At 45.3% G+C, this 14372-nt stretch overlaps 1 protein-coding gene across 1 annotated transcript in view; it reads right to left on the bottom strand.

The window, feature by feature from the left end:
- The window catches only part of LOC8028838 (focadhesin), a 77184-nt gene that overhangs the window by 28861 nt on the left and 33951 nt on the right, over positions 1-14372 (bottom strand). The window contains exons 19-24 of the mRNA XM_029973218.3: positions 13449-13639; positions 7476-7517; positions 4298-4523; positions 3104-3352; positions 1590-1663; positions 1015-1159 (exon numbers count right to left, since the gene is read on the bottom strand). Coding sequence (XP_029829078.2) covers positions 1015-1159; positions 1590-1663; positions 3104-3352; positions 4298-4523; positions 7476-7517; positions 13449-13639 — 927 coding nt within the window. The remainder of the gene's footprint in view (positions 1-1014; positions 1160-1589; positions 1664-3103; positions 3353-4297; positions 4524-7475; positions 7518-13448; positions 13640-14372) is intronic.

Genomic DNA, 14372 nt, shown 5'->3' with positions numbered 1-14372 from the left:
CAATCAAGCACAAGTGTTTAGTGACTTTGTGATTACGGTGCTAGTCCAGGGCAAGAATAGTGACGAAATCGACGTTCACAGACAGACTGGCTAAATAAGTGCCTGTGACAACTTGTGATGCTTTCCAGTCCGATTTCCATCCATATTTTTATTTGGAACATTCTAAATGCGTGGGTCGTCCAGATTTTCTTAACTGGTGAGAGTTGCAACAATAAAAAATTCTCTAGCTAGTGCTGCGCGTCCTGGTCGTCTCCGTTCTTTGTTGGTCTATACCAAAATGTAATCGGCAAAAAAAAAAACTGCTTGAAGCTCTGTACTTTTTTCACCTATTACGTCCAAGCTGATTACATTTTTTGTGTGATTATATTTCTATTACGTTACTACAGCCTCGCACACTAACTCCCGAGTGTGCGATGCAAAATTAAAATGAGATAGCCAGAAACCCGTTGCAGGTGCCCTGAAGTCGCTGACGCAAATTTTGAGGAATGTATTTGGAAAAGTAATTGGAGGAGACCAAATACATTTGGTTGTATTTCTATCTTGTAATTAAATGCTTTTTTGGAAATGTAATTAGATTTGTAATTAAATACGTTTTTGACGAAGTATTTAGTATTTGTATTACGATTCATATTTGCATGTATTTTTCCCATCCCTGCACACTACCATAAACGCAGCTAAAGCTTAGCTACACCAAGTATGAATACCTAATGCACACAGTACGGCACTGTTAGCGTGAACAAACCATCGCCACATTTTCCCGTTTTCTCCTAAAATTGAACAGCTTCCTTAAAAAAAAACAAGTGTGGCAGAAAGTCCTCATTTCACGCAGTAACTTGCACTCTAAAGTTTGATGCTTATGAATACCCCGTTCGAGTAAAGACAAAAAAAGTGCCGACATGTCCGTGCCGACGGCGTTGTGCAGTGCTTGTTAGGGAAAACCTCAGCTCCCTCCAAATCTCCTCTCTCACTGGAAGTTACACAAAACAGAGAGTGCAGACACAAAATGGGAATTACCTCAAACGAACAAGACCTCGAGTCCATGGTGTGGAGGAGCTCGCAGAACTGGGCGCACGCCTTGAGGACCGTGTTCTTGAGGTCCTCGTCCCTCGCCTGGCTCAGGCCCGAAAGGCAGAGAGTGAGGCAGACAAGGTCGCCCACCCTGTCGAAGAGAGTTTACGGACACTGCCGGCATCGCCGATCCCGGCACGTGGCCCAGAACACATTTCGACCCGGCGCGTTTGGTGCCCCGTTCCACCCGTGCACCTAAAGCAGTCCCAAAGTGACAAAATAGTCGAGTCTTAGAAGCCGGAGCGCCGTGCTGTCGGATGTCGCGGCGCTCCAACTCCCAGCCGCCGAAACTTCCGTGAAATGTCGCGCCGGAGATTGACCCATAGCGGGACGGGCGTCTGCCACACCCACCCGTGCCGCTGCGCTACAGCCGTCGGAATCCTGGCGGGCAACGGCGCGACACTTCTACAACACCATCAGGCAGAAATCGAGCGACCACTTTTGGGGACACGGTAAGTGAGCGTACCAGTCGGAGACGTATTCCAATAACTATGGTCCGAACACCGGCTGGACAATCTTACCTCGGTTCGCTGTCCTCGCCTGCAAAGCAGGCTGCTGTCAGGTTTTTGGTCAGGTACGCCACGAGCCCTTTCCCCTGAAACCAGAGCGAGAAGGTGCTCCAGTCAGGCGCTGCAAGTACTTTGCGAGGTTTCAACGTAAGCACCTCGCAATTCAGATTTCCTTAGCAATACTTTTGTCACCGAGTGACGAAAAAATTCGAAGAGAAAAGTGTGCTGGTCAGGTAGCATGTCGAAAACAAACAAAAAGAGACAGAGAATGTTGCCTTAACAAGTGTGCACTTCTTTAATCCCTTCCGACATGCCGTGACGGAAGAACAGCAACTAAAACATGGGTCCTCAAACTGGGTTCCTGGGAACACAAAGTTTCCCCAGAGCACTCTCAGGGGTTCCTTGAGATGGGGTCCACCCACTGGTACTAAATACATAAAGCACAAGTAAAGAGAGGACATGAAGAAGACAGGACAGGTCCTGTCTACTTTTTCACAAAATGCGCCGCAAGACAAGGACAGAGTAAGTGACACAACATGAAGCGCTTGTGTTGTGTCACTTACTCTGTCCTTGTCTTGCGGCGCATTTTGTGAAAAAGTAGTCATGTACCAACTGGCCCATCTGTCACTATTGATGCTGTCCTGTTTTTTTTATGTCTTCTTCTGTACTATCTTGCATCTTATACAGTGATATTCTTTAATGAAAACAGAATTTTTAAAAGAGTGAAAACTGCTAGCTGAGTGCTGTCTTCACTAAGTGTTTCTCAAGTTCAGCAAACATTAGCTAAGGATATAATTGTCATGCCAAGTAGGCTTATTAACTAAATTCTGTTAATAGACTTTTTAATTAATGGCTTTACAGGTCATGTTGTACTTGCAGAGTTGACAACAATTACATTTAGAGGCCAGATCAATTAAAAGAATTTGCAAAATTTTATTCATTTTTTCAGATATTAATAAATCGATTTTTACATTATTTAACACAATTTAAAAATTGTCCGCAAGAAGTGCGCCGCAAGCCCTGCCCACAATGATGCTGAGAAGACTGACCACGCTACTCCTCCAAGCGTCATCGTGGTCAGAACTCGCAGCGCACTTTTTGCGCACAATTTTCAAATCCGGCTAAAAAACGTAACTGATCTCAAACACTAATAAACCTACAAAATTCATTACATTTGTCTGGACTCCAATAGCACTTGCCATCAATTCCGCAATTGCAACATGACCCATAAAACCAAAAGTTAATCGACAAATTTCAGTTAATCAGCCAACTTACCATGACAACCATTTCCTCGGCTAATGTCGGCCGAACTCGAGAAATGCCCGGCGAAGACGGCATTCAGCCAGCAGCTTGCACTCTTCCTTAAAGATTTTGTCTCTATTAAAACGTGCCACCCAGTGTATTTAGTATGTTGAACCTAATGGTGCGCACCTTAATATTTTAGCAGCCACCGATGCATAACAAGTATGGGCCAATATCGCTCCCTAGTATGCGAATTCTTGTCTACAAGGCACGGAGTCACTCACCCCGGTCCCTTCGGAGGTCTCGAGAATGCCCTCCCTGGCAGCAGCTTGAACAAAGGAGCCAAGGCCTATGCCCACAAAGAGCTGGGTGGTCTTAGACTGCTCGGTGTTCAGGTGGTTCATCATCTGCTCAAGCAGTATTGACAGGGCCTTGGGGTCCTTCTGGTGCAGGTAAGGCAGGATCCAGCGCGTACTTACGGCCGCACACCCGCGCAGCAAAGACGCCGCGCTTGAACCTGCCTTGGTCGAGTTCTAAAAATAAATTTGAAAATTTGCCCTTTTATTTTTTTTTTTCTAAGTGCAACAACACAGCAACGGCCAGTGCCTTCCAGTCATTACGGGCAGCTTCGCCATTTACTAGCTGAAACCCATTTTACATCATAGCTTATGTTGCAGAAGTCTTACTGTACATACTACTCTACTTATCTTTTCTTCATGGTATATTATGCCAAAACAACACGGACGAAAACAAAGGAAGAACTGGAAAGGACGCAGCGTAACTTTAAACTGAATGGTTTATTTTGATGACATACTTTTAAAAATATAAAAACAGGCACACTTGGCAGAACGCTTCGTTTTCATCAGTGTTGTTTCGGTGTATTACACCATGGTGTAAAACAAACTAGCCTAACTAGCCATCTTTATCTTTTCCTTTCAATAGAACGCCACTACGGCAGTTTTTGTCTTTTCCTTTGCCGAAACTCATTTTTCGTCTTTTCGCTTTGATGGGATGCCGTTGCTACTCTTTACTTGATGGAAGCCTGTTTTTGATCCGTTTGTTTCGATTGAATGCCGTCTCACGGCAGTTTTACCAATCCCGTGTTTAAAATTATTTTTAGGAATAGCGGAAGTTGCGAGAATCTTGCTACGCTTACTTTTTTGTTTCGACAAAATAACATTGACGGGAGTTTTTCAATACCACAAGCCATTCTGCTAAAGAAACTGACACTGTCACGGCAGTTTTACCAATCCCGTGTTTTAGCGGAAGTGGAAAGTGTCTTGCTACGCTTATTTTTTTGTTTCGACAAAATTAGATTGACGGGAGTTTTTCACTACCACAAGTCATCCTGCTAAAGAAACTGACACTTAAAAAGCTGTAGAACAAAGCAAGAGTCTGCAAAGTGACAGTAATCCTTAACTTGCTCGGCTATGTCGCATGTGCGAAGAGCTTAGCGGTGATCCGAGAATATTCCTTGCCTTGAAGATCCACTCAAACATGTTCCCACGGTAGTCTAGCTTGTCGTTCAGGCAGGCGGACACAATCTCCAAGCCGGCATTGGTCCAATCCGTCGGACTAACGTGGTCGGATGCGTGCGAAGCGTGCTGCTTAGAGGCTGTGTCGAGTCCGTTGTAATACTCCATCACCGTGACCAGCAATGCTGAGAGAGCCAGCAGAGCATTGCCTTGCAGAGAAGCTCGGCCTCTGAAAGAGGAGGAGGAGCTTCATCAGTTCTGGCAATACCTATGTGCCATAGCAGTACAGCTGAACAGCTGCTACACTGCATTCTCAATGCTATCAAGGTAAAAGAACTGTAGAAAAATCTCCAATATGTATTACGTGAAATTAGTTCTCGTGTTAGCAGTCTCCAGTAAGAGAACTAGCCTTTAGAACCAGTAAACTGTTGCTAAAGACTCCGAGAGACGATCCTTGCCCTGCAGTCCGACCAGCGAACGCCCTGGAGCGTCGTCGCCAGGTGGCTCCTGTCAGCTGCGCCTGGAAGCAAAGGGAGAGGCGCCTTGGGGTCGCCAAGGTGGCCTTTAACAAGCAATTATTGAGTTGCCTAAAAAAGTGTCAACACGGGACGTAATTATTATCCGGCCCCTAGTTGCCCCGACAGCCTTGGAGCACTCCTGGACAAAGAAGGGGGCTTTGCGTCCTCTCTCCATCTTCGAGCGTTTATGGGATTACTATCCCCTTAGCGCACAGAAATCAAGATGCATGCACTTGTGGACAATTATATCTTTGCCCCATCTGGACTTTGATGGCGCCGGTGAACGACGAGACTGACCGGCGACAGAGTGACCAAGGACCTTCAACCCCTCGCTGTGCATGACGCTAGTGGCGGTGTGTAAGGGGGAGGGGGAGGGTGGGGGTGGAGCGTGCCTGGACATTACAAACAATGGCCCCACTGCTTTGGTCGAGGTCTTGACCATAAGGATTCCCTGCTAGGGATATGGGGAAATGCGACGCTATAAAAGGAGCAGCAGGCGGCTGCTGGCGTGTGTTCTCTAGTGTTCTCAATCGCTCTCCACTTGATGTTGAACCTGTCAATAGGTACATAAACACAGATATACGAGACACTCCTCCTGCTCCCTGGTCCTTCACCATGAGGTCCTGCCCTGGTTCGGCTCCCTGATGCACACCAAGTCGCGGGCAACCGCTCGGTCGCAACAAAACTCACTTGAAATTGAATACTTTGTACTTGTCAACCTGTTTGTGATACCGGTATATTGCAATTTGTTTATTATTATCTGGGTATTCTGTGCAATATCAGTTGAGCTCTTGAGGTCAAACATGGCAGTTATATGATGTCATTATCTTTGTTATAATGGCATTATCCTCATTATGGTGGTATTATGCTCAATATGATGGAATTGGGGCATTATACAGGGCACCCCATGGAGCAGTAAATTTAGACTGCTCTGCTTTCTCTAGAGTAGGCTTGAAATAATTCAAACTTGGATATTTTGTACTTCTGGTTAATTCAAACAAACTTCAAAATTTGAGTTGTCTCGCTGCAACGACGAGCACTTACTAGCTGATTGTAAAAAATAGTGGGTAAGACCTCGAGGCATCTAGCCATTGAGGTCTACCCACTATCCTTTCAATCAAAGCCAATCGGAGCTCGGCGTCGTTCTGACGTCACCGCAGCCCCTGCACAAGAAGCAGACGACTTGCATCCACGTAGGTCCACATCACAACGTCTGCGCAAGATGCTATGAAAACTGCCACGCAATGCCCGTTTTCATTGCTCATGTGTCTCCCACATAACAGTCCAGAGCGAACAACTTTTTAAAGCGAGAGCCTTACGAGCAACACTTTGCAGGGATTTCACTCTCAGTGCTTGTTGTCCGTCGCCACAGCGGAGACGGAAAAACTCCTCTCTCCCCTCATGGCACGAAAAGAGAAAAGACAAGCATTCCAGCGTCCCCATTGGCCATGCCACGCGAAGAGGAGAGATCATGCGTCCCCCTCTCCGCTCGTTGCTGAACGTCAACGTTACCGACTCCCCTTAACGCTCAATAACACCGAAAAATCTGCGCCTTCGCTTGCGTCGTTCTTGCCGCAGACTTTTGCGCTGCCGCGCCAAGGCCATACTCCATCCCCGGGAGCAAGCGCAGAGGGAACGGCTCGCTTCTGCGGCCCCCGCCGGTGAACACCTTCGACGCAGCCAACCAGCAACGGGCATTTCACAGATTTTGTGCTTTGCTGATTCCGTGCTCTGTACCACAACAACTCATCGTAACCGGTGACTTCAACGTTGACCTCGGAGGCCACAAGAACGAGTGGTCCCGCAGCTTCGTCACAGTGGAATCGGGCCTTCGCATGGTGTCCGATGTCGGCGCACCGAGGCCGCGTGCTTACAAAAACATTAACTCGCGCATCCCATGTCTCGTCTTGCCCAGTTACTTCACTGACCACCGAGCACTTGTGGCAGTTGTCGGTTACGTCCATGACGCCAACCCTGTGGCAACGCGCATTGACCGCTTAGCGCCTCCGTCCTTGGATACGTGACACCGTTTTACACGCATTGTGCGACTGTGCTACTGTCGAGACCGGTTATAACGAAGTCGGTTATAACGAATTAGCGGTTACAGCGAACAATCATGATTTCCCATTCCTTTCTGCACTTCGTTATAACCGAGGTCGGTTATATTGAAATAGCAGATATAGCGAAGTGATTTCCGATTCCCGTTGACTTTGTTATAACCGGTCTCAATAGTATGACTATTGTTTTTACATTTTTCGCACGTTGCAGGTGAAAAAGGTGCCTTTTTATTCCAGAAAATTTAATTTTGTTTTGAGGTATCACATGCTGTCTAAACAGTCCACAATAAACAACTTTTTTAAGGAGTGAATAAACTTATGTTATCCATTTCACCAATGTTTCATATGTGGCACACCTGCTTAAGATTAGTAGGCCTGTGTTGAGGAAGTCATCAAATATATGCTTTGTATGTGTAACCATCCATATAGCAAATCATAATTTCATCTTGCATCATATTTTGATAAACTTTTGATAATTAAAACTTCTGGTGATTCAAACAAAACTCGTGGCTTCCTGGAGTTTGAATTAACGAGACTCTACTGAAGTTGACCCTTTAAGATTGAGTCTGGATTGAAATGACTGAGGAAACAGCAAAAGGGACTCACATGCAGCTTTTCCTGATAGCATCAGTCAACATATCCCTTGCCCTGAAAGGAAAGCGGTCATATAAACCAAGGGTTATGAACGAATGAATGAATGTTTATTTTTACGGAATCAACCGAAATGGAGACAGGGATTAAAGGCATGAAGCCTGACAAGGTCTCTGTCCCCATTACGGCACTTTCCAGCAGCACACAGTTTACTATGGGTCAATCGAATTGTTCCAATTCAAGACTCTCTAGACCTACAGAGAATTACTAACAATGACAGCAAGGATCAGTCAAGTAAAAAAACTTATATTTTGAAAATATATTAATTTTTTTAGCTCCATGCAACGTTATTACAGTCGCCGACCGATTTTTCGAACTTCGCAGGGGCCCAAAAAACGTTTAAATAATTGAGTAGTCAGAAAAATCAGCAGATTAAAAAGCTTGCCTTTATTACGTCTAAGCAGGCTTAAAAAACTTTCAGCCTTTCCACTCTGCTGAAGGAAGACCAGCGAAGCTGTACTATGGTGGGGATGAAGTAATGGTCAGCTGCAAGTCGGCAAGCCAGAATGGACAGGCTCGAAAGGTTGCCGCCATCTATGAGCGATGGCGGCAACGTAAGAAGGCATTATTTACACTCTGATGAAAACCAGAGTGGAAAGGCTGGAAAGGTTGCTGCCGTCACTCATAGATGGCGGTAGCTGTCCAAAGTTTTGTGTCGACATTTGTTTGCCCGCGAACACGATACTGGGGAAACTAGCCCTTAACAGCTCCGCTGTAAAAAAAAAACTAAAGTTCCTCGAAAAAATTTACGCTTACGAGTACTGCCACCATTGTTGTGGAAACGTGCAAGACAAAAGCCACGAGCGGGTGCTCTGCTGCCATTTGCTTCCAAGGGCCACTCCTTTCAGTGCTGCGCCGCCATTTGCTTCCAAAAGCCACTCGAGACATGAGCCTCGTGCACTTGAAAGACAAGTGCAAACACATTGAGGGGCCTTAACAAAAACCGTAGCATAGCGTCACCTAGCGGTAGGACTTTGCAGTACTCAGGTAGCGCTGTCAAACCAAGCCAATCCATGTTGTGTTTCTCGCTGATCGCTTGCAACGATTCTGTCCAAAAAATCTAACTTCCGGATTTCAAGTTGTTTGAAACATCTAATGCTGTGTCCGACTTCGTCCCAGCTTGACGTTTGATTGCTTTTGCAGGCCAGTGGTTTCATCTTCAGCGATGCAACAGAACTAAAACATGCCATTATCGCGAGTTGGTGCCTAAATAGTGCAAGAGAATTGCACTTTCGATTACGACAAGGACGAAATGTAGCACACCACTGTCGCAACACTTGCAACGTCGAGACACTTGAAAAGGTTACCCCGCTCGAAGCCAGCCTAAGCTTCATCATCATTGTTTATCAAAGGAGTTAATTTGGCTAGAGCAGTGCGTCTCTGTTCACTCGTTACAAAGAAAACTGCCAATGCAATTCGGTCCAAATCCAATGCAGTGCTAGTATTTGTCTAGAGGGCCTGAGCAGGCATTATACAAGGGAGTGGCCAACATACAAAAATGAAGTCATCACAACACAAACACAATACAAAAGAACTAATCTAATTAGGGGTTTACAGAGGAAGAGGGTAGCAGCTGTGGAAAGTCATTAGTGTTAAGGCCTGTACACTCAATCACCACACACATACATACAAACATACATATTAACATACATTATATGTTTATACACACATTAAGTATGGCATGCTAAAACAAAATTATTTTTTTATGTTCCCATACCTGCTACGGCCCACATTTGTGAGCCACGAAAACCTTAACCCCTTGCCTGCTGAAATTTTTGCTTCAAGGAACGTGCAGCAAAACTATATTTTAAACATTCAATTTGCATGAAACAAAGACAAAAACATTTCCTCAATTTCCAGGTGTGGTATTGCTCAAAATCAGGACTTCTGGTCTTGTATTAAGGGGGGACACTGGCTAGAGATTCAGCTTCTGAACTACTCAAGTGATTGGAATGAAATTTGCAGGGGAGATTTAACATCACATGTATGTGTATTGTGCAAACTTTCAGCACTCCAGGACAATTCAATAAACCTGGATAAGATGTGTCACTCTTCGTTAAGAAATCTATATTTAAATGAAGCTATCAACCCATTCACTACTGCACGCGTCGTGCACTGCCAGGCCGTCCACACCGCATGTTTTTTTACCAAAAACAGTTCTACACTAAGCGTGACTATTTTGCTTGTATAATAAGCTTTTACAGCAAAACCCAGTGCAGAAAACAAGAAAACATGTTTATTTACAAACTTAAGTGATTTGTTCAAGTCTATAAATTACTAGGCCCTCACAGATTCTTTCTCGTATGAAAGATCTTAAAGCACTCCATCCTCGGTCACTTAGGCGTCGCACGACCAGTGCGCTCTTGTCGTGATTCGGACTCGGAACTGCTATTGGAATAGCTCCCGTCAACAACAAAAGTCTCCGAAAACTCACTATCCCCATTAGACGTCCCGTCGTCACTGCTGTCAAAGAGGAGATCTATGATTTCATCGTCAGAAAGGCCACACCATACACTTAAAACTGCCATCTTCTCCAAGCAGGCAGCGATCGAGCGGGAAAGATGACACACAAAAGAACAACCTCAAACAAACACGGCGAACAGAACGACCTTTGCCATCTGTTGCTAACGCATCTAACTGCACTACCCCAAGTCTACATAGCGTGGTATCTATCAATGGCTCTTTAAAACAGAAATTTATGCAGCCCAGCGAATTGCCGGCTTTGGCAATATGGTCCCTGACGGCACGCCCAGCGATTCACCGGCTTTGGTAGCGAATGGGTTAAGCACCATTTTGACTGCTTGAATATGAGGGGGGGAGGGGGGAAGGGGGGGGGGGGGGGGGGGTGTAGGAATTCGGGCTATGTAGTTTTTATAACTTAAATGTGAATATCTCAGGAAGAGTCATTAGCTCAAAATATGAGATGCATATCTGTCCTATGTCAATTTCTGAAAACATTGTTTTTTTCTCAATGAGGACTTCTACTAAAAACAAAATAAAGTAGATAGCCCAATTCCCCAGTAAATCGTGGTTCCGTTGCCGCCGCTCAAGCCGGAAACGGGCCCCTAAGAGCTGCACTCTAAAAACAAGGAAGATAACAGCATGAAACTTCCTCGCCATTCAGGGATGGCGAGGTCAGGGAACGCCCCATATTCTGAAATGCAACCGCGGAGTGTAAGGTCAAAGGCCGCCTCCACAGAAGTAAGGTCACCATGAACCCGCTCGTTCTCCTGGAACGTTGCGACCATGGTTGGTAAGGTTGTGCGATGTTTGAGACAAAGTCAACAGGTAAATAAAGATTCGATAGAACCTCGTGTACAGACGTTTGTAGAGCGTCCCATTTCGAGCTCAGTGTTTGCTGATCTGTCCATGCCACAAAGCAATGCTGCCTCGCCCCGTGTTGATAGCACAACGTGCACGGACACACACATGTATGCACCAAACAAGAAAGTTGAGCAAGAGCCTGTGCCTTACAATTGACAAGGCGCACGACTTGGCCCGACGCCAAAGTATTTCCCTACGAGATCACCGGCTTTTCCGCTACTTCAGCATCGCTCTTCGTTGCTTCTTTCATCCATTCACTCGTTTGCTGCGCCTACCGTAAAATACCGGGCAAGCGCCCACTCAAAATTTAGAGATAATCGCGAAAAAATGGGGGATGAGCGCTTGGCCGGTCATCAATTATACATATCAATGTACTCTGCATATTTTCTCAGATCTTACAAATTTGCGAATGGGCGCTTAATGTGGAATGGGTGGATGCTCGGTATTCTACGGTAGTTGGTTTTTCTATTTTTAGAGTGCAGCTCTTGGGCGCCCGTTTCCGGGTTGAGCGGCGTCGGCATTGGCGTCGGCGTAACCTCGCATTGCATTATGGGACGTTTCCCATAATGATATCACGAGTAAAATTTTCCTGCTAAATTTGGCGGGAAAATTTTTCGTTAATCTGGCAGGAAATTTTTTTGACAAATTTAGCATGAAACTTTTTGCTGACAAATTTAGCGGGAAAATTTTTCCACTAAATTTCCCGCCAAATTTAGAGGAAAAGTTTACCCTTTTGACGTCACATAAGATTTAGCAGACATTATTCTGCTAAATTTAGCAGAAAAGTGTTGGTAAATTCCCGCTAAATATAGCGGGAAAAATTTCGCTTAATTTCGCAGGAAATTTAGCGAAACTTTTCTGCTAAATGCGAGGGGAGCAGAAGAGTACAAGGGGAGGGTACGGAGGGGGAGCAGGGGCATACCCTCCACTCCGTACCTTCCCCTCCTCCTCCTCCTCCTCAAGAGCTGCACTCTAGTTTCGCATTACAGAGAATTGTAAACGTCTTTCATTTTTCTTGTTGACTTTTTATTTTTTTTATTAATGAAGATAACATAGCGGTATTAGAAACATGCTTTCACAGAACAAATGTTCGCACTGTATGCCGATCGGCGGTATTCAATGCGCGTATGCAGGCAACAAACTTTGCAATGGTAGAACATTCTGTCACAACATTTCTTGCATAAAGCAATGGAACTAATTCGAGTTTTAAGTTTAATGTTTTTCTTGTGCAACCGCGCTCGATACGTACAAAGAAATAGGCGTTTTTTAACTTTTTCTTAACTTTTTTTGTGCTGACCCACCAAGACATGGCCCACCCCACTTTTTCACTTTTTCGCGGGTCAAACGCTTATGACCGCACACTTCTTTTACGGCGATAGCTGTTAGTGGGACACTTTGCGGTTTCGCGCCATCGACCACACTTTATATCGATGCAGGACATTTTCGGTACTTCACCAAAACATTTCATGGGCCGCTGATAACAAGAAAACAAGCAAGCAGGATAACATGCATGGTCATGCATGGCCGCAAGATAATGTGCATGGTCAGTAAAACAGCCCCGCCAAGCAATCTGGTGGTGCACTGGGATAAGTGCCCATGGGACTCAGAATTAGCACAAACAACAACTCTCGGGAGCTAAGCAAATAAAACTGCCTTAGAATTTTACGATGCATTCTCTATCAGAAAACAAGGGGAAAGCAAATGCATTAGTGCCCCATCAATGCAACTGACAGGTGCAGTTTTATTTTCTAAACGAAAAGCCAGACAGATGGTGTTAATAGCATGTGTTTGTTTCAATAAACCTTCAATTGAGAGTGCACTTCGTCTTGTCTACTTCCATGTCCCCATTTAATCGGCACTTTTCGTTTAGTATGTGTGACTATTTGTACCAAAGTGAAGTACGAAAACATGCCCCCCTCTTACGCAGACAGCTGAAATGCTCTCTACTTAACCCTCATTAGTTCCAAAACACTATGGAATTTTCGTCCGGTGTGTTAATCGGTTTGGTATGACACGCCTATGCGGACTCTATGGCGCGTGCTCGCACCTTTACCATTCATTCAGTATATTTTCTCTGAAATGACACCTTAGCCGCTCCGACGTCACACCTCAGCTGCCGCTGTGCTTCACCTTATGGGTTACCTAAGTGTTTACAATTTTTTCTTTTCCTTGGCTGAATGGGGCGTTTTTGTTGTTTTTTTCCATCAAACAGCAATACAATTGAGCAAACAAACTAAGGTAAATTGAGCAACAGGGGTGGTTCTGCCACCTGACTGAGATTCCGCTAAACAAGCGCCGAAGCCGAAACATGAGTCGCACTTGTGGCCGGCTTTTATGGTGCTGGCTGTGTGCTCAATCCCTTTTTTTTCCTGCTGACACCCACACAATGCAGTGCTAACTCAGTCCTGAGTTAGTACTGACAGTAGTGCTGACATAGAGCTTATATAGTGCTGACAGTAGTGCTGACTTTGCATTACCTCAGCGCTAAGATGCATAAGCGAATTGGCCTCTGTGCTCTCGACAGAAAGTGAAGGGAAAACTAATTTTTCCCTGCCTCCCACCCCTGTTCGCGGCGGAGGAAAACCGATATTAACTTGAACGTACCAGAGCCAGCATGTGCCGAGACGGGCTGCAACCTCTTCTGCAGTGCCGGGCAGTTTCCCATGGGACCGCAGGTACTCCAGCTCTGCCCTGCGGCTTTCCTCTGCTGCCCTGAACGCACGCTCCATAAAAAGGCACCACGCCGAAGGGACCAGGAAGGACCGATACCAGTCGTTCGCATCCAGGGGAACGTCCTGCGAGGCATATTAACCGAATCGCCGCTTTGTTACAGAATGTCTAATTTTTCAGCCCAGCTCTAACAATGTCTGAAGCTCACCCCATGCTCTATGCTTTGCCATCCCCAGTGCATGACAAGGATAAACACAGACAGTACATAATCAGCGTCAGATCACGTGGTGTTCTAATTGCAAGTTAAGAAGGGGAAACACGTTTCTTCCCTTACTTTTTCTGCGTCTGCCTTTGCTTGGAAAGGAAACCTAATGGGTGTCTTGCACCTTATCAACATCAGAGATTAGTTCTTAACGGCATTTTTTGAGAGTAGGAAAATTGTTGCATGACTTATTTTACGTGTAGACCCAACTGAGGCACCCAAACATGCTTTTATTGTTGCTGAACTGCCCCAGAAAGTTGTCCCCAAGAATAGAAGCACTGGAAGGACTAAATGTGACTTATCAATCCGACGTTACATAGAACTAGTGTGTACGAAGGGAGACCTGAAAAGAAAGATCCTGGTGACCTCAGAGAGAGAGCCAAACGTTGGCAGCCGCTCTAATGTCTCGCAGGAGCGTCATTCTCACGTTCTTCCCCAAGCTTCCACCTCGTCCGTATCTTGTTTAAACTTCGCAATTATTGGGTGCAAAATATAACAGCAATGGAGGATTACTGTTAACAGCTGACTCAAATATAACTGTCGAGTTAACAACTCCAAACGAAGGAATAAAAGGTATTTTCTCGAGAAACAACGAA

Source organism: Ixodes scapularis, unplaced genomic scaffold, assembly GCF_016920785.2.
Source record: "Ixodes scapularis isolate PalLabHiFi unplaced genomic scaffold, ASM1692078v2 PGA_scaffold11__112_contigs__length_91849675, whole genome shotgun sequence".
In the NCBI taxonomy this organism is placed as follows: domain Eukaryota; kingdom Metazoa; phylum Arthropoda; class Arachnida; order Ixodida; family Ixodidae; genus Ixodes; species Ixodes scapularis.
The sequence above is the reverse complement of the archived record's forward strand: the minus strand, read 5'-3'. Positions and strand labels throughout refer to the sequence as shown.